General features: G+C 41.3%; 1 protein-coding gene across 1 annotated transcript in view; it reads right to left on the bottom strand.

Annotated features, from left to right (window-relative positions):
* LOC128704253 (uncharacterized) overlaps nt 1-20,056 on the bottom strand; it is a 475,059-nt gene that overhangs the window by 15,574 nt on the left and 439,429 nt on the right. The window contains exon 4 of the mRNA XM_070091732.1: nt 11,987-12,332. Coding sequence (XP_069947833.1) covers nt 11,987-12,332 — 346 coding nt within the window. The remainder of the gene's footprint in view (nt 1-11,986; nt 12,333-20,056) is intronic.

Here is a 20,056-nt window from a genome sequence, read left to right as displayed (position 1 = left end):
TACTAAAAACACCACTGAATACAGTCAAACACCATCAAAATCACCATAAACTAAGATCAACATAACAGACTAACACCCATTTTCTCAAATCTCAAATACTATAACCAAGACGATTACCAAGACTACAGGAGTACACACTCCAACTAAGATATAATATGAGTGCAAAAAACATGAACACAATCCAAACACACACGAACACTTATAACAGAATCACTTCTTTTTTTCGGTATCACTAGTTCGACAACGGCCCACAACCCCTTCCAAACACCCACATCCCACAAACACAAACATCCCACAAACACCCACATCCCACAAACACCCACATCCCACAAACACCCACATCCCACAAACACCCACAACCCACAAACACCCACACAACCCCAACCTGAACTTATAACCACTTTTTCGGGTATCTCTGGTTCAGACAACAACGCCCCTGACCCACAACACCCACATCCCACCCCAACACCCTACAACCCACAATTTTTTCTCGTTTTAACTAATTTCATCAGAAAAAGTCAACAACAACCCACTTATAACATCTTTTTCGCAACACTAGTTAGCACTAATACCCACAACACCCGCAACCCTAAACACCTACACCCCTACAACAACACACAACAACAACCCACTTACAACATCTTTTTCCCGATATCTCTGGTTCGACAACAACACCCCACATCTCCCACAACACATCCCACAACACCTACAACCCTACAACACCCACAACCCCAATTTTTTCTCGTTTTAACTAATTTCATCAGAAAAAAGTCACAATAACAACCCACTTCCAACATCTTTCGGTATCTCTAGTTCGACCACACCCTAACCCAACACACACAATAGCCCACTTATAACATCTTTTCGATATCTCTAGTTCGACAGCAATACCACAACCCTCATCACTTACCAATTTATTCACAATTTATTTGATACAAATTTTCCCCTTCTTTTTTTATTGAATCTTAAAATGTAATACACATTCCTCCCTACATTACTAAAATTCTAATAAAATCCTCTCCTTACTCATCTCCTTGTATCCACATAAATTAATATTATGCTCACAACAAGTAGTCTCACTACCCAACTACTACGACATGTTTGTACACACTCCAATCTTTTCAAGTGTATCATAACTTTTGACTTCTATAATTTCTTTTATAATATTCACACATTACCTTTATTTTCAGTAAAATCCCCCCATATTTCATTAAATTTTTTTAATACAACCTCATACCCACCTCTCCATCTCACCCACATTTCTTCACATCCCCAACACCACATCCCCCAACACCCTCAACCCACAACACCTACAACATCCACAACATAACCACTTTTCAGGTATCTCTAGTTTGACCAACAACGCCCACAATCCACAACACCCACATCCCACAACACTCATCCTACACACCCTAACCTACAACTCACAACCTAATTTTCTCATTTTAACTAATTTCATCAGAAAAGTCAAATAACAACCCATTATAACATCTTTTTGGGTATCTCTGGTTCGACAACAATACCACACCCCACAACACCCACAACCCCTACAACCCACATCATCACAACAGCACTTATAACGTCTTTTCGGTATCTCTAGTTCGACAACAACACCCCACAACCCCTCCACAAAACCCACAACACCCCAGCCCACAATTTTTTTTCTCGTTTTAACTAATTTCATCAGAAAAAGTCACATCAACAAACCACAACTTATAACCACTTTTTCGGCATCACTAGTTCGACAACAACACCAACAACCCCACACCCAACCCATCACCCACAAAACAACCCCACTTATTTCATATTTTTTTGGTATCTCTATTACGACTACATTACCCACAACCCTCATCACTTACCAATTTATTCACAATTTATTCGATACAAATTTTTCCCCTTCTTTTTACTGAATCTTAAATGTAATACACATTCCTCTTTACATTACTAAAATTCTAATAAAATCCTCTCCATACCCATCTCCTTGTATCCACATAAATTGATATTATACTCACAACAACTAATCTCACTACCCAACTACTGCGACATGTTTCAACACCCTTCATTCTTTTCCAATATATCATAACTTTTCAATTCTATAATTTCTTTTTAAAATATTCACATATTACCTTCATTTTCAGTAAAATCTCCCCATATTTCATTAAATTTCTAATACAACCCTCCCCATACCCCTCTCCATCTCACCCACATTTCTTTACATCCACTCACCCATCTCCCAACACACCTCTTCTGAACACACACAAAAATCACATTTCACATCCACAAATGCATCTCATCACCCATCTCAAATCCATTAAAATCACTGTAACCAAGATATTCACAAAACTCTATGACCACCTAACATACACACACACACACACACACACACACACACACACACACACCTCACTTTACTTTGAAGACCTTCAAAACACTCTCATACATCATTTGAGACCACCTTTTTTCAATATTTCTAAAGAAATATTCTCTCATCCACAACCTTTATCATCTCACTACAGAACAACCCCAAGATTACTTCGAACACTCTCATAAATCATTTGAATACTCACATAAACACCTTTGAACATTTCCAAACAACACTGAAGCACTTCCAAAATATCATTTTGAATACTCCCAAATAAGATTTATCATCTCTATTTTATCTACACTTACACATTTCATTAACTGAAATTACAACTCATCCACCATACTACTCCCTCAGTCTCCAGACTTTACAACATTAACACAAAAACTAACTCAGACACTTATGACATGAGACATTTTACCAAAACTAACACAAACACATATCTGTTAAATCTCCATTATCTAAGATCACCACAATCAAGACGTCTGCCAAATTCTATAACCCCACCACTAAGATCACACATTTTTTGTACACATTCTCTTAAATCATCATCTTAACGAAGATCACTAAAACTATCTATACTTTTACTAAGATCACATAACATTTTCTTCTCTAACTCACCACCAATTTACATTCTCATTCACACTTACACATTTCATTAACCGAAATTACATCTCATCCACCAAACTCCTCCCTCATTCTCCAGACTTTACAACATTAGCACACAAAAAAAACTAACTCATACACTCATGTCATGAGACATTACCATAACTAACACACTGACTAACTTTGAACCAACTCTGAACATCACCAAAACACCACTGATCATCTTCAAAAAATACTCTGCACATCATTTGAACACCTTCAAAAAACACCATCAAACACCTCCGAATACTCCCAAAACCCACCTACAGTTACTACCAAATCACCACTGAATACTACCAAAACACCGTCAAAATCACCAGAAACTAAATTTAACATCACCATCTAACACCCTTTTTATAGAAATCCCCTCAAATCACTATAACAAAGAACTCCCTCCCCATGGGCACATAAAAAAAAGCATGAACACAAACCTAATACGCAAACACTTAGTACATGATCACCATCAACTGAAAACATATCTTGTACACACACATAATCTAAGACAACCACCAACAACAATCACCCATGTTCACTTACCTCAAAAATCACTAGTATCACAGAAAACGCTCATTTTTATAAACATTCACACAAAAAATCATATTTGACAATATCTAAAGCACTCACCTCCCTACCACCAACACACGATGTCACCTCCACAGGACCGGCGAGGTCACCTCCAGTGACGACACTCCCATCTGTGTTTACTTGGTAGTTAGTAACATCACACCAACCACCTTGTTTCAACCTGTTGTACCCTACATTATCTAAGAACACTATAACCGACGATTACAGATTTGCGAGTTCACTACTAATATCACAGAAACCTCATTTTTATAATTATTTACACAAAAATCATGATCACCAATTCCATATCATGTTTACCATCATCTATCAACACTCATCACCAAGATCACCAAAATCTGATCAATGCATCTCAGCTTCTATGATCACTGAAAATTACTTATTTTTAAACATTCGCACAAAAAATAAGACATACACAAAAATACCACGACTTCCACCACATCTATAACATAACATTGAGGCACTACCATATCACCATCACAAAAAAAAAAAAATAATACAGACACCCATTACTTATACATTTCAATCACAAATTTAAGACATGAGACATACACATCTAAGACGGTAACCTCCAACCAAGGCATACATCTTAACTAAGACCTACCCAAACCTATACTGACATTGCTATGAATATTCATACCGCATTTATCATTCTCACCTATGCGCATATCACATTCCCATCCTCATCACCCCTAAAACATCCTTCTTATTCATCCGTATATCTCCTAGAGATATTTTACTTGACGTCCCATCGCGACATTAGGAGCCAGAGTGTGTAGGTGGTGTTGGAGTGGTGATGGTTGCTCAGGCTCCTAACGGTCGTGATGGGCCGTCCCAGAGGGGGTTAAAATATCTCTAGGAGATATACGGATGAATAAGGAAGGATGTTTTAGGGTGATGTGGATAGGAATGTGATATGCAACATAGGTGAGAAATGATAAATTAAATGTGGTATGAATATTCATACCGCAATATAAGTCAGTAGGGTTTTGGTGTATGTCTTAGTTAAGATGTGTATGTCTTAGTTGGAGGTTAATGTCTTAGATTTGGTGTGTATGTCTCATGTCTTAAATTTGTGATTGAAATGTATAAGTTGTGGGTGTCTGTGTATTATTTTTTTTTTGTGATGGTGATATGTAATAGTGCTCATGTTATGTTATAAATGTTGGTGGAAGTGTCGTGGTATTTTTGTGTATGTCTTATTTTTGTGCGAATGTTTAAAAAATAAGTGTTTTCAGTGATCACAGTAGTTTTGAGATGCATGATCTTAGATTTTGGTGATCTTGGTGATGAGTGTTGATAGGTAGTGAGGTGAGTGCGCTTAGATATTGTCAAATATGATTTTTTGTGTGAATGTTTATAAAAATGAGTGTTTTCTGTGATATTAGTGATTTTTGAGGTAAGTGAACATGGGAGATTGTTGTTGGTGGTTGTCTTAGATTTATGTATGTACAAGATATGTTTTCAGTTGATGGTGATCATGTACTAAGTGTTTGCGAATTAGGTTTATGTTCATGCTTTTTTTTATGCGCCCATGGGGAGGGAGTTCTTGGTTATAGTGATTTGAGGGGATTTCTATAAAAAGGGTGTTAGATCGTCATGTTAAACTTAGTTTCTGGTGATTTTGACGGTGTTTTGGTAGTATTCAGTGGTGATTTGGAAGTAATCAGTAGTGTTTTGGGAGTATTCAGGTGTTTGAGGTGGTTTTTGAAGGTGTTCAAATGATGTGCAGAGTATTTTTGAAGATGATCAGTGGTGTTTTGGTGATGTTCAGGTTGGTCTTCAAAGTTAGTCAGTGTGGTGTTAGTTATGGTAATGTCTCATGACATAAGTGTATGAGTTAGTTTTTCTTGTGTGCTAATGTTGTAAAGTCTGGAGAATGAGGGAGGAGTTTGGTGGATGAGATGTAATTTCGGTTAATGAAATGTGTAAGTGTGAATGAAAAGGTAAATTGGTGGGTGAGTTAGAGAAGACAATGTTATGTGATCTTAGTAAAAGTATAGAAAGTTTTAGTGATCTTCGTTATGATGATGTTTTAAGAGAATGTGTTCGAAAAATGTGTGATCTTAGTGGTGGGGTTATAGAATTTGGCAGACGTCTTGATTGTGGTGATCTTAGATAATGGAGATATAACAGATATGTGTTTGTGTTAGTTTTGGTAAAATGTCTCATGTCATAAGTGTCTGAGTTAGTTTTTGTGATAATGTTGTAAAGTCTGGAGACTGAGGGAGTAGTATGGTGGATGAGTTGTAATTTCAGTTAATGAAATGTGTAAGTGTAGATAAATTAGAGATGATAAATCTTATTTGGGAGTATTCAAAATGATATTTTGGAAGTGCTTCAGTGTTGTTTGGAAATGTTCAAAGGTGTTTATGTGAGTATTCAAATGATTTATGAGAGTGTTCGAAGTAATCTTGGGGTTGTTCTGTAGTGAGATGAAAAAGGTTGTGGATGAGAGAATATTTCTTAAGAGATATTGAGAAAAGGTGGTCTCAAATGATGTATGAGAGTGTTTTGAAGGTGTTCAAAGTGAGGTGTTAGTTACCATTTTGTCCTAGGCACATGTCGATTAGGTGTGTGTGTGTGTGTGTACTCACCTATTTGTACTCACCTATTTGTGGTTGCAGGGGTCGAGTCCTAGCTCCTGGCCCCGCCTCGTCACCGGTTGCTACTAGGCCCTCTCTCTCCCCGCTCCATGAGCTTTATCAAACCTCGTCTTAAAACTGTGTATGGTTCCTGCCTCCACTACGTCATTTTATAGGCTATTCCACTGCCTTACAACTCTATGACTGAAGAAATACTTCCTACTATCTCTCTGCTCATTTGTGTCTTCAACTTCCAATTGTGACCTCTTGTTTCTGTGTCCCCTCCTGGAACATCCTGTCTTTGTCCACCTTGTCTATTCCACGCAGTATTTTATATGTCGTTATCATGTCTCCCCTGACCCTCCTGTCTCCTCCAGTGTGGTCAGGCCGATTTCCTTAATCTTTCCTCTCAGGGACATTCCCCTTAGCTCCCGGAACTAACCTTGTCGCAAACCTTTGTACTTTCTCTAGTTTCTTGACGTGCTTTATCAAGTGCGGGTTCCAAACAGTGCTGCATACTCAGTATGGGCCACATACACAGTGTACAGTGTCTTGAATGATTCCATTACTAAGGTATCGGAATGCTGTTCTCAGGTTTGCCAGGCGCCCATGCTGCAGCAGTTATCTGATTGATGTGTGCTTCCGGAGACATGTCGGTGTTATACTCACCCAAGATCTTTCTCCCTTGAGTGAGGCTTGCAGTCTTTGGCCACCTAGCCTATACTCTGTCTGTGGTTATTCTGTGCCCCTCCCCCATCTTCATGACTTTGCATTTGGCAGGATTAAATTCGAGAAGCCATTTGCTGGACCAGGTGTCCAGTCTGTCCAGGAATCTCTTTGAGTCCTGCCTGGTCCTCATCAGATTTAATTCTCCTCATTAACTTCACATCATCTGCGAACAGGGACACCTCTGAGCCTAACCCTTCTATCATGTCGTTCACATATACCAAAATTAGCACTGGTCCTAGGACCGACCCCTGTGGGACCCCGCGTGTGTGTGTGTGTGTGTGTGTGTGTGTGCGTGTGTGTGTGTGTGTGTGTGTGTGTGTTAGGTGGTCATAGAGTTTTGTGAATATCTTGGTTACAGTGATTTTAGTGGATTTGAGATGGGTGATGAGATGCATTTGTGGATGTGAAATGTGATTTTTGTGTGTGTTCAGAAGAGGTGTGTTGGGAGATGGGTGAGTGGATGTAAAGAAATGTGGGTGAGATGGAGAGGGGTATGGGGAGGGTTGTATTAGAAATTTAATGAAATATGGGGAGATTTTACTGAAAATAAAGGTAATATGTGAATATTTTAAAAAGAAATTACAGAATTGAAAAGTTATGATATATTGGAAAAGAATGAAGAGTGTTGAAACATGTCGCAGTAGTTGGGTAGTGAGAATATTTGTTGTGAGCATAATATCAATTTATGTGGATACAAGGAGATGGGTATGGAGAGGATTTTATTAGAATTTTAGTAATGTAAAGAGGAATGTGTATTACATTTAAGATTCAGTAAAAAGAAGGGGAAAAATTTGTATCGAATAAATTGTGAATAAATTGGTAAGTGATGAGGGTTGTGGGTAATGTAGTCGAAATAGAGATACCAAAAAATATGATATAAGTGGGTTGTTTTTGTGGGTGATGTGGGTTGTGGGGTGTTGGGGGTTGTGGGTGTTGTTGTAGAACTAGTGATGCCTAAAAAGTGGTTATAAATTGTGGGTTGTTGATGTGACTTTTTGTGATGAAATTAGTATAAACGAGAAAAAAATCGTGGGTTGTGGGTGTTGTGGGTTGTGGGTGTTGTTGTCTAACTAGAGATACCGAAAAGACGTTATAAGTGTGTTGTTGTTGAGGATGATGTGGGTTGTGGGTTGTGGGTGTCGTGGGTTGTGGGTATTGTTGTCGAACTAGAGATACCCAGAAAGATGTTATAAGTGGGTTGTTGTTGTGACTTTTTCTGATGAAATTAGTTAAAACGAGAAAAAATTGTGGGTTGAGAGTGTTGTGGGTTGTGGGTGTTGTGGAATAAGTACATGAGTGGGAGGAGTTGGATTTGAGTGGGACTTTCACGTCAGAGCTTATTTCTTGGGTGGCATTGAAAATTGGGTTGAGCAAATGTTTTGTTAGTGGGATGAATTGTAAAGGACCTGCCTAGTATGGGCCAACGGGCCTCCTGCAGTGTTCCTCCTTTCTTATGTTCTTATGTGGGTGTTGTGGGATGTGGGTGTTGTTGTCGAACTAGAGATATCGAAAAAGATGTTATAAGTAGGTTGTTGTTGTGGGTGTTGTGGGTTGTGGGTTGTGGGTATTGTTGTGGAACTAGTGTGGCCGAAAAAGATGTTATAAGCTGTTGTGACTTTTTCTGATGAAATTAGTTAAAACGAGAAAAAATTGTGGGTTGTGGGTGTTGTGGGATGTGGGTGTTGTGGGATGTGGGCGTTGTCGAACTAGAGATACCGAAAAAGTGGTTATAAGTTGTGGGTTGTTGTTGTGACTTTTTCTGATGAAATTAGTTAAAACGAGAAAAAATTGTGGGATGTGGGTGTTGTGGGATGTGGGTGTTGTGGGATGTGGGTGTTGTGGGTTGTGGGCGTTGTTGTCGAACTAGAGATACCGAAAAAGTGGTTATAAGTTGTGGGTTGTTGTGGGTGTTGTGGGATGTGGGTGTTGTGGGATGTGGGTGTTGTGGGATGTGGGTGTTGTGGGATGTGGGTGTTTTGGGTTGTGGGCGTTGTTGTCGAACTAGTGATACCGAAAAAGAAGTGATTCTGTTATAAGTGTTCGTGTGTGTTTGGATTGTGTTCATGTTGTTTGCACTCATGTTATATCTTAGTTGGAGGTGAGTGTACTCATAGAAATTGGTAATCCTCTTGGTTATAGTGATTTGAGGGGATTTGTGTGAAAATGGGTGTTAGTCTGTTATGTTGATCTTAATTTATGGTGATTTTGATGGTGTTTTGACTGTATTCAGTGGTGTTTTAGTAGTATTCAGTGGTGTATTTGGGAGTACTCAAAATGATATTTTGGAAGTGTTTCAGTGTTGTTTGGAAATGTTCAAAGGTATTTTTGTGAGTATTCAAATGATTTATTAGAGTGTTTTGAAGGTGTTCAAAGTAAAGTGAGGTGTGTGTGCGTATTAACTTCGTAATATGTAAAATTGTGACTAGTGAATTTATCGAAAAGTGGTTATAAGTTGTAAGTGTTGTGGTGACTTTTTCTGATGAAATAGTTAAAACGAGAAAAATATCTAGATTTGTGTTGTATTTTGTAAAGAAATTGTGGATTGTTGTGGGTATTAACGAAAAAAATGTGAAATTATTTGGGTTATCCTGGGTTAAGAGTGAAAAATGTGTAGGGGGAGGTCGACAAGATTCAGCCTGTGTGTGTGGGGTCATCACGTGACGTCACTGACATAGGGGGAAGTCGACAAGATTCAGCCTGTATGTGTGAGGTCATCACGTGACGTCACTGACTGCCGAGTAAACACAGGTGGGGTGACGTCACACTTGTTTAGAGCTGTAGTAAGAGAAAGTACCATGCCCCATAGGAGGAGTTCATTTGAATGCTTACCCCCATAGGGGAGAATCCAAAAACTTGATCCAAGGAGATGGAGTCTTCGTATTATCGAGAAAACCTTGATCCGAGGAAATGGAGTCTTTGATTTCGAGAAAAATTTGATCCGAGGAATTGGAGTCTTTGTATTATCGAGAAAAACTTGATCCAAGGAGATGGAGGAGAAATACTTGGGATGCAAGTGGGAGTCCATTTTGAATGCTTACCCCCAGAGGGGGGAATCCAAAAAACTTGATCCGAGGAGATCATAAGAAAATGAAATTCAGAAAAAAAAAATCGAAAAAATTGGGATGGGGTGAAAGTGGGAGGGGGAACCTCAAAAATTTGATCCGAGGAGATCATAAGAAAATGAAATTCAAAAAAAATTCGAAAAAAATCGGAAAAAAATTCGGGGAGCGGGGGCGATCCGGACGACGCTGCAGAAGGCGCTGGCGGGCGCGAGGGCAGACGCGCGAGTGGGGCGCCGGTCGGGCAGGCGTGGGTGGAGGTTGAGGGTGAGGTGGTCGAGGGTGGGGATCGTGGGTGGGGGTCGTGGGTGGGGGTCGTGGGTGGGGTTCGTGGGTGGGGGGTCGTGGGTGGGGACATGGGTGGGGTCATGGGTGGGGGTCGTGGGTGGGGGTCGTGGGTGGGGGTCGTGGGTGGGGGGTCGTGGGTGGGGGTTGAGGGTTGGGTTATGGGTGGGGTTCATGGGTGGGGGTCGTGGGTGGGGGTCGTGGGTGGGTGTCGTGGGTGGGGGGTCGTGGGTGGGGTTGAGGGTTGGGTCATGGGTGGGGGTCGTGGGTAGGGTTCGTGGGTGGGGGGTCGTGGGTGGGGGTTGAGGGCGAGGTCAAGGTCATTAGCATATAGATGTGAAAAGGAGTCCGCTCAGGAAAGGGAGCCACTCAGGAAAAGGAGCCACTCAGCCACAGGAGCCACTCAGCCGCCTTCAGCACTACTTATATATATATGCAAAACAACCACTGTGAAAGAGTAGTGAAATTCCTAGCGCTTTCGTGACTACTCACATTGTCAATGTGAGAAGTCACGAAAGCACTTGGAATCTCACTACTCTTTCACAGTGGTTGTTTTGTATATTTTAAAATCACCTGTTTACTCTGATCTTATTGCGCATATATATATATATATATATATATATATATATATATATATATATATATATATATATATATATATATATATATATATATATATATATATATATATGTGTGTGTGTGTGTGTGTGTGTGTGTGTGTGTGTGTGTGTGTGTCATGCTAAATAGGTAAAACTGGTTAATTAGCAAGAACTCATTTAAAATAAGTCCTTTCTAAAATTTTCTCCTATACGTTTAAAGATAAAATTTTTTCGTTAATGTTGATGTAAAAATTTTTAATTTTGCACCAAAAGGAACTTAGAAAACTTACCTAACCTTATTATAACAAGCGCAATTTATTTTAGCATAACCCAACTAAATATATTTTAGATTTGTTTACAATAATTTAATACTAAACAAACACAGTGAAATATATTTTTTTCCTTAGGTTCAGAATGATTTTGGCGAAATTATTGCATACACAAATTTTCGCTTGTCCTATATGGCAAGATGAGCGTTGCTATTTAAGCCAAGATCGCAAGTTCTGCCTATTCGGCACGACATATATATATATATATTGAGATAAGATTAAAGTTTACTGCTTGAACTACCCCCTGTGAGTGCTTGCCGTTCCAGTGTCTTCAGCTTGGCTCTCCAGGTATTACTGGAAACAAATTAGTTCACTTTTCCAGCTCACAAGGATATGAATGGTTGACAAGAGAGAGGCAACAGTGTTCTAAGACCTGGTGCAATGAACATCGTTGAAAGACAGTGTATACAGATAAAGAATAAACTACTGATTGAACAAAACAACAAAAAAAAGAATAGGCTCTATTCGAGTTTCTGGTCCTCCTGAATATATTTTGACTCCACAGAGACCAGTTGATAACAAACTGATTTGAAGATATGACATTCACCTTAAAGTTTGTCCAGCTTGGAAAATGACGAGATCAAATTATTGACCATGATATGTCTGATTTAGGCAACTAACCCACACAAGCTAGAAAATTTTAACGTTCCTATTTTTTTTTTTTTTGCGGACTTGTGTAATGGAACCTAGACCCACGTTTGCAATATTATTGTGATAATATGTTGTATTAAACCCATGTAGAGGCTCGATCCTACGTCCATAAGTCATAAGAATGAGACTGTATGCTGAGGAAGAACTGATAATTACCTACCGGTAGAACTCTCGATCGTCCTTATACCACTTGACTGAGTATAGCGGGTCAGTACCGCGGTCATAGCGACACTTGAGTTCCGCATCCTCTCCCCTGAACTTGTATACTGGCACTTCTATACCATAGAGTGTGAGGTGGGTGTTACCCCTGCCCAGCTCGTGATCCATACTGAGGGTATCTACTCCCTTCTCCGGGCTCCTATTCCTGTAGGAGGTGGAGGAAGAGGGAGAAGAGGAAGAAGGGTAGGAGCGATAAGAGTGGGAGTTTCCTCTGGCTAAACTGAGGGCTCGGTGTTGCTGAAGTCCTGCTGAGCGAGTTGCTAGTCCTAGACACAGCACAGCTGGACCTAGAAGGAAAAGCGGAAATTTAGGTAACATAGCAACTAGAGGTTACAGACATCAATTTCAATATACTGAACATATAACATTACAAACTTGCTGCTATCCTGGGGAATTAATTGTATAAAACATTAACATTATTACAGTTAAAATGCTTTTAATGTTAAATTTCACATCCACTGCGTAAATAAATCCAAGTTATATAGTTCCTAAGTCAAAGGAGTTTATTAAGAAAAAATAACACTACAATTTATGTAGAAAAGTCGTACAATGATTCTTATTCCAGTGTACAAACTATAAATTGTACAGTAATCTGTGTTCACCCATTTTTGGTTGCAGGGGTCGATTCATAGCTCCTGGCCCCGCCAAAGATTTATGTCAACAGAATTTGGAGTTCCCAGGCGGTCACTCATCGAAGTACTAACCAAACCCTATGTTGTTTTAACTTCGCTGGTCGGACGAGAAACTGCGTTCAACGTGGTATGGCCGTTTTGTGTGCGTGTGCGCGTGCGCGCGTGTGTGTGTGTGTGTGTGTGTGTGTGTGTGTGTGTGTGTGTGTGTGTGTGTGTGTGTGTGTGTGTGTGTGTGTGTGTGTGTGTGTGTGTGTGTGTGTGTACGCGTCTAGTTGTGGTTGCAGGGGTCGAATCATAGCTCCTGGCCCCGCCTCTTTACTGGTTGTTTCTAGGTCACTCTTCCTGCTCCATTAGCTTTATCATACCTCTTCTTAAAGTTATGCATGGATCCTGCCTCCACTACATCACATATCATACTATTACACTTCCTAACAACTCTGTGACTGAAGAAATACTTCCTAACATCCCTGTGACTCATCTCAGTCCTCAACTTAGAATTGTGACCCCTTGTTGCTGTGTCTCATCTCTGGAACATCCTGTCTTTGTCCAACTTGTCGATTCCTCTCAGTATTTTAAATGTCGTTATCATATACCTCTATTTCTCCTGTCCTCCAGTGTCGTCAGGTCGATTTCCCTTAACCTCTCCTCATTGGACATGCCTCTTAGCTCCAGGACTAGTCTGGTTGCAAAACTTTGCACTTTCTCTAGTTTTCTTATGTGCTTGGGTAGGTGTGGGTTCCAAACTGGTGCTGCATACTCCAATATAGGCCTAGCATACACAGTGTACAAGGTCCTGAACGATTCCTTATTAAGATGTCAGAACGCTGTTCTTAGGTTTGCTAGGTGCCTGTATACTGCGGCAGTTATTTGGTTGATGTGCGTCTCAGGAGATGTGCCTGGTGTTATACTCACCCTAAGGTTCTTTTCCATGAATTAGGTTTGTAGTCTCTGGCTCTCTAGACTGTACTCCATCTGCGGTCTTCTTTGCTTTTCCCCAATCTTTATGATGTGACACTTGGTGGGGTTGAACTCCAGGAGCCAGTTGCTGGATCAGGCCTGCAGCCTGTCCAGGTCACTTTGTAGTTCTGCCTGGTCCTCGTCCGATTGAATTCTTCTCAAGAACTTCACATCGTCTGCAAACAGGGACACTTCTGAGTCTATTCCTTCTGTCATGTCGTTCACAAATACCAGAAACAGCACTGGTCCTTGGACTGACCCCTGTGGAACCCCGCTCGTCACAGGCGCCCACTCTCACACCTCACCAATTACCATGACTCACTCTTGTCTTCCTGACAAGTATTCCCTGACCTATTGCAGTGCCTTCCATGTTATCCCTGCTTGGTCCTCCAGCTTTTGCACTAATCTCTTGTGTGAACCTATGTGAAACGCCTTACAGTCTAAGAAGATGCAAGCCACCCACCCCTCTCTCTCTTGTCTTACTGCAGTCACCCTGTCATAGAACTCCAGTAGGTTTGTTGCACAGGATTTCCTGTCCCTGAAAAGGCTGTCGCTGATAAGTTCATTCCTGTCTTGGTGCTCCACTACTCTTTTCCTGATAAATTTCTCCATGGCTTTGCATACTATACATGTCAGTGACACTGGTCTGTAGTTTAATGCTTCGTGTCCATCTCCTTTTTTAAAAACTGGGACTATATTTGCTGTCTTCCATACCTCAGATAGTCGCCCTGTTTTGATAGATATGTTGAAGATTGTTGTTTGTGGCATACATAGCGCCTCTGCTCCCTCTCTCAGGACCCACAGACATGTTATCTGGCCTCATCGCCTTTGAGGTATCTAGCTTGCATAGCAGCCTCTTCACTTCTTCCTCGATGTACCCCACCTTTACATCTTTCTGGAGTCCCTTCTGTCTTCTCTGTGAACACATCTTTGAATCTCATGTTGAGCTCCTCGTATACTTCTCGGTCGTTTCTTGTGATCTTCCCTCCTTCCTTCCTCAGCCTGATTATCTCATATTTGACTGCTGTTGTCCTCCTGTTGTACAGTAACATCATTTTCGTATTGTCTTTGGGCCTCCCTTCTTACCTGTGCATATTCATTTCTGCATCTATGACTGCTCTCCTTATTCTCCTGTGTCCTTTGTCTTCTATACTTTTTCCATTCTCTAGCACACTTAGTTTTGGCTTCTCTGCACCTTTGGGTGAACCAAGGTCTCATCCTGGCCTTCTGGTTATTTCTGTGTCCTTTGTGTACAAACCTTTCCTCAGCTTCTTTGCATATTGTTGTCATATATTCCATCATCTTATTTACTGATTTCCCTTCCAGTGTTATGTCCCACTGAACTTCACGCAGCAAATTCTTCATGCCTGTATAGTCACCTCTCTTGTAGTTTGGTTTCATTTGTTCTGCCCTTCCTGCTGCCCTCTCCACTTGTAACTATGTATTCGAAGCTCAAAACCACGTGGTCACTGGTCCTGAGGGGTCTTTCCTATGTGATGTCCTCAATATTGTGCTACTCAAGCTGAATACTAGGTCCAGTCTTGCTGGTTCATCCTCTCCTCTCTCTCTCTCTCTCTCTCTCTCTCTCTCTCTCTCTCTCTCTCTCGAAGTATTCCTTACGTGTTGGTACATGAGATTGCCCAGTACCACCTCCATCTTAGCCCTTCACAATTCTGGGCTCGCATATGCCTCCAGGTTCTCCCAGTCAATTTCTTTGTGAATGAAGTCACTCACAATCATGAGCTTTGCCTTGCTCACACGAGCCCTTCTGGCCACTTGTGTGAACTATCACTCTGTTACTCTCGTCATATTCCTGCCTTGGCCTCCTGCTGCTCTGTGGTGGGTTACACATCACTGCAATTACCACCTTGGGACATCCAGACTAAAGTGTTCCACTTGTGAAGTCTCTTCTCCTCCGTCTCCTCTCTCCAGTTCATGAAAATCTCATTGGTTTTTGATGAGTAGTGCCACTCCCCCACACTCTCTGTTCCCTCTGTCTTTCCTCAAGATCTGATTTCCCGTTGAAAAGATGACATCTGTTATCATTCCTGTGAGCTTGGTTTCGGTGAGAGTTATGATGTTCGGTGATGCCTTTTCGATTCTTTAGTGCCACTCCCTCACTGTTGGTGCATCATACCATCAGTTTCCGTTCCAATACTCTGATCCGGGGGGGAGTCAGTGGAGGCGGGGGACCTGGCAGTGTGCTGTGGGATTCTACAGTGTATTGTGGGGTGAGGCCTATAAGTGTGGATTGTGGTCTGTGTTAGGATAGTGTATTTAGCTGTGGGGTTCTGAAAATGGTTGTGTGTGTCCTTGCAGTTGTTGCTCTGCCCTGCTCTGGTTGTCCTCTGCTGACTCTCCTTGTTGCTCTTCCAAGCCCCTTTCGGTTTTGTGTCTTTCCCGAAGCTGCTGTCATTCTGCTATTTTCTTGTGGTCTAGGAACACCCTCTGTTATGTTGATGATTCCTTCAGCTGTGTTTTTTTCTTCCAGGATCATGTTCTGCACCATTTCTGTCTTGAAAATCAGTTTGACTGGCTGATTTTTCCCCTTCAGATATCCTCCCATTCTCTGAAAATTTATTATACCCATCATGTCCTCCTCGCCCATGTTTTTGGTTATTTTCAATCTCCAGTTTTTCTATCTGCCGTCTATCATTATGTGTACTCCCTTCACTCTCCTGAAGCCTATGAATAAACACTGACTTCTCTCTCTCCTCCTCCCATTGTCTTTTCCTCTATGTCTCTGGGTCACAGTTGTACATAGCCATTGTCACCTTTATTTTTTCCTGTAACTCTTGGTGGCATGGTCATACCTCTGCATGGGACCTGTCTCCTTCTCTGCCTTCTCCCCCCCCCTTACTTATTGCTATCCCTCTCCTAATGTCTCTCCTATATTCCTCGGCCTTGTCGGACTGATAGGGCCTTAGCATAAGTCTTGTCTCTTTCCTTTCTGTTGGGCTCCTCGTTTAGTAAATACGGGAAAACTTGCTTCATATGCCATGTCTCCTCTGGCCAATAGCACTTTAACTCACTTCAGCATAGTTACCTTGTATTCTAGGGCCCACATTCTGGCTTCTGCAGCTTCAGCTTGTGACTCACATTTCTTCTTCTCTGCCTCCATCCTCTTCTCCATTTTCACAGACAGCTCACCTAGTTTAATCTCGCATTCTTGTTTCATCCATTTACATTGCTCTTCCATTCATTCTCCCTTACCAGGACCGTTTTCCTCTGATCCCTTAAGCCTTGGACTTCTCCACTGACTGTGCATTTGTGTGTGTGTGTGTGTGTGTGTGTGTGTGTGTGTGTGTGTGTGTGTGTGTGTGTGTGTGTGTGTGTGTGTGTGCGTGTCTGTGTAAACATGTGTATGCATATCTGTATATCATTGTGTATGCAAATACAACAGCACATAAAATGTTCCACATACATACATACATGGTAATCCCTGAATATATTTGAAAATAGGTCTTTACTGGAACTCGTAAATTCATTTTATGTTGTTTTGCATGCAACAAATGCAGTTACACGACATCTCCATCTCCATCTCTCTCTCTCTCTCTCTCTCTCTCTCTCTCTCTCTGTCTCTCTGTCTCTCTGTCTCTCTGTCTCTCTGTCTCTCTGTCTCTCTGTCTCTCTCTCTCTCTCTCTCTCTCTCTTTCTCTCTCTCTCTCTCTTTGTATGGGATTAGATGCTATTGAAAGGAAATCTAAAGCAAATTATTTTATTTTGTTCAAAATAGAAGAAGGCTACATAGAAAGTATTATTGTCATTCTGCAGTATCCTCAGTAATATTCCACAGTAATGGAAAAATAGAGAAAATACTCAAGAGTCTGCAACCCAGAATGTCACAGTATGCAGGAGAATCATCTCCTCTTCTTGGAGTCTACTTGGAAGGTGTTCCGGAGGTCAACGCCCCCGCGGCTCGGTCCATGACCGGGCTTTACGGTGGATCAGGGCTTTAGCAACTAGTTTGTTACTGCCGACTGCATGGAATCCACTGTACGAACCACAGCTGGGGTGGTCAGGTACTGATGACCGGAAACACAGTTAACTTTAACGAAAATCGAACACAGATGTGGCACAATTCACAACCAAGACCGGCAAGACATCACGAGGGGTCCCACGATAATAGTGGAGCCAGAAGACGCCAGAGTTTACAGTGTTCAGTGTGGAGGGTGTGATGCTGTCTACAACGGGGAAACTGCAAGAAATATCCCAATATGATTGCAGGAACATAAATATGTGTGAAGTGTCTACAAGGTAAACAATGCTCGGTGCCAGATATTTATTGAGGAAACACTTCGCCACGAGTGACTTCAATCATTGTCCATTAAATTTGCTAACACAACAGAACAAGATAATGGAATGTTTGTTTTATCCACACCCTTAGCTCGCATCTTATTAGAAGAAGGAAGCAAACCTAGCATAGGCTGGCAGGCCTTCAGCGGGCCTACGCTACTTAACAACTGACGTCTCCAACATCACAACCACAACTTCGACGATGCATTAGACAATGCGGTTGTGTTGAATCAGGGTACAATGCAGACTCGTGTACAATCATTGTCTTCCAATGCTCTAGGCGTTTTGCCATTCTTTTGAATTTGAATTTGAATTTTTCTTTTCGTTACGGCTTTACTGACACATTTTTCTTCTTTCAGCGGATGCCTCAATTCTCCATCAACCTTTTCCAATGTTTTTTTTTTTTTTTTTTGATGAAGAATAAGTGTTGGTAAATACAAACGGTAGTTAATGACTGATCAGCCTCGAGATGAAACAAAAAGAAATTGTTAGGCATGACGCAGAGGGTCGACCCTCCTACTGTTCTTCCTGCTCCTCCACCTCCTCTTAATTAATCCCATTTCTAATCTTCTACCTGCCGTACCTCCTACTGAGCCTCCATCTCTGGCTCCTTGTCCTTCTTTGCCTCCTACTCGGCATCCTTCTTTTCTTAATCCTAATCCTCCACCACCTCTGACTCCTAATCTGTCTCCTCTACCACATCCTCTTCTGCCTTCTCCCCGTCTACCGCCTTTTCCTGCTTTCATCTTCATCATCCACCTTTCTTCCTCCTCCTGTCCATTCAGTCTCCTTAGCCTCCACTTATTACTTCTTTCCTGTCTCATCCCCTCCTCATCTTCTCCTTCTCCTCCATATTCACCCCCTCCAGCCATTCCTCATTCTTTCTCTGTTCTTTATCCTACGTACTCTTCTATACCGCCAGTTTTACCTTTTCGCCCTCCTCCTCACCCTCTTCTTTCTCCTACCTCTTCTTCCATCTTCAGCCCATCCACATGATCCACCTTCTACTCTTCTTCCTTCTCCCTCTCATTCATCCTCGTATTCCCTCTGTTTCGGCTTCTCATACTTTTTTATTTCTTTAAACCACTATGAGAACAAAAAAGGCACAATACCATGACAGCAACAGTATACAAATAATCCGCACATAGGAGAGAGGCACATACGACAACCTTTCGGTCCGACTTGGACCATTTACAAAGTCACACTGTGTTTTAAACCACATCTTTTTGCACCCTCTATTTTCTTTTATCGTGATTCTCTTCATTCACCACGTCATCGTTCTCTTCTTCCTCCTTTCCTTCTTCAAATTACTTTTCATTTTTCCTCTCCTCTGCTTCCTTTGCCTTCCACCTAATCATCGATGCACTGAATGAGAGGAAATACTTTAAACAGAGTTAACAGCACCCGCAATGTGCTGCTACCTTACACACTATGGTAGATACACTGTTCGGGTACCCTTCTTGCCCTTCTTATATAGTCAGGACACTCGCAGTGTGCGATTACATTACAACATAGTATACTTACATAATGGGAACACCCGCAGTCTGTTGCTACCCTACGCTAAATGTTAGTTACATAGAGGAAGCTTTTAACAATATTTATACCACAGTTAAATAGCAGGAACCCGAGTGAGAGACTACTTGTCGAAACCTTTTCAGTGTGCTACCCTACTCTATATGATAGCTATACACTATAAGGGGAACAAAAACTAGTTATGTTTCTTTGTTACATTACATCACACTAATTGGGTAAAACACATGAGGTATTACAAACTGCCAATCTGTGACGGGGACTTCGGAAAGGAGATGGTGATGAGAGATATTCCTTTATTTACTGGGTATTCTTATTATTATTATTATTATTATTATTATTATTATAAAAAAGAAGTGCTAAACCACAAGGGCTATACAGCGCTGCAGGGCAGGAAGCGAGGGTATCAGGTGGCAAAAGGGAGATAAATGAGTAATAGGTTACAGAGAACAGCGGGGCAGTGGATGGTGAAAGGGTAGAGGGCAGCAAGAGATTGAGGTAGAAAGGGCTGAGGGGAGTGCGAAAGGTATCATCATCAGAGTTTGTGGAGTAAATCAGTCGTTGTCAAGAAGTCAATGAGAGAGTCAGGATTAAAG

The sequence above is a fragment of the Cherax quadricarinatus genome, chromosome 37 (genome assembly GCF_038502225.1).
Source record: "Cherax quadricarinatus isolate ZL_2023a chromosome 37, ASM3850222v1, whole genome shotgun sequence".
Classification (NCBI taxonomy): Eukaryota; Metazoa; Arthropoda; class Malacostraca; order Decapoda; family Parastacidae; genus Cherax; species Cherax quadricarinatus.
Note: the sequence above shows the minus strand (reverse complement) of the source record. Positions and strands in the feature narration are given on the sequence as shown.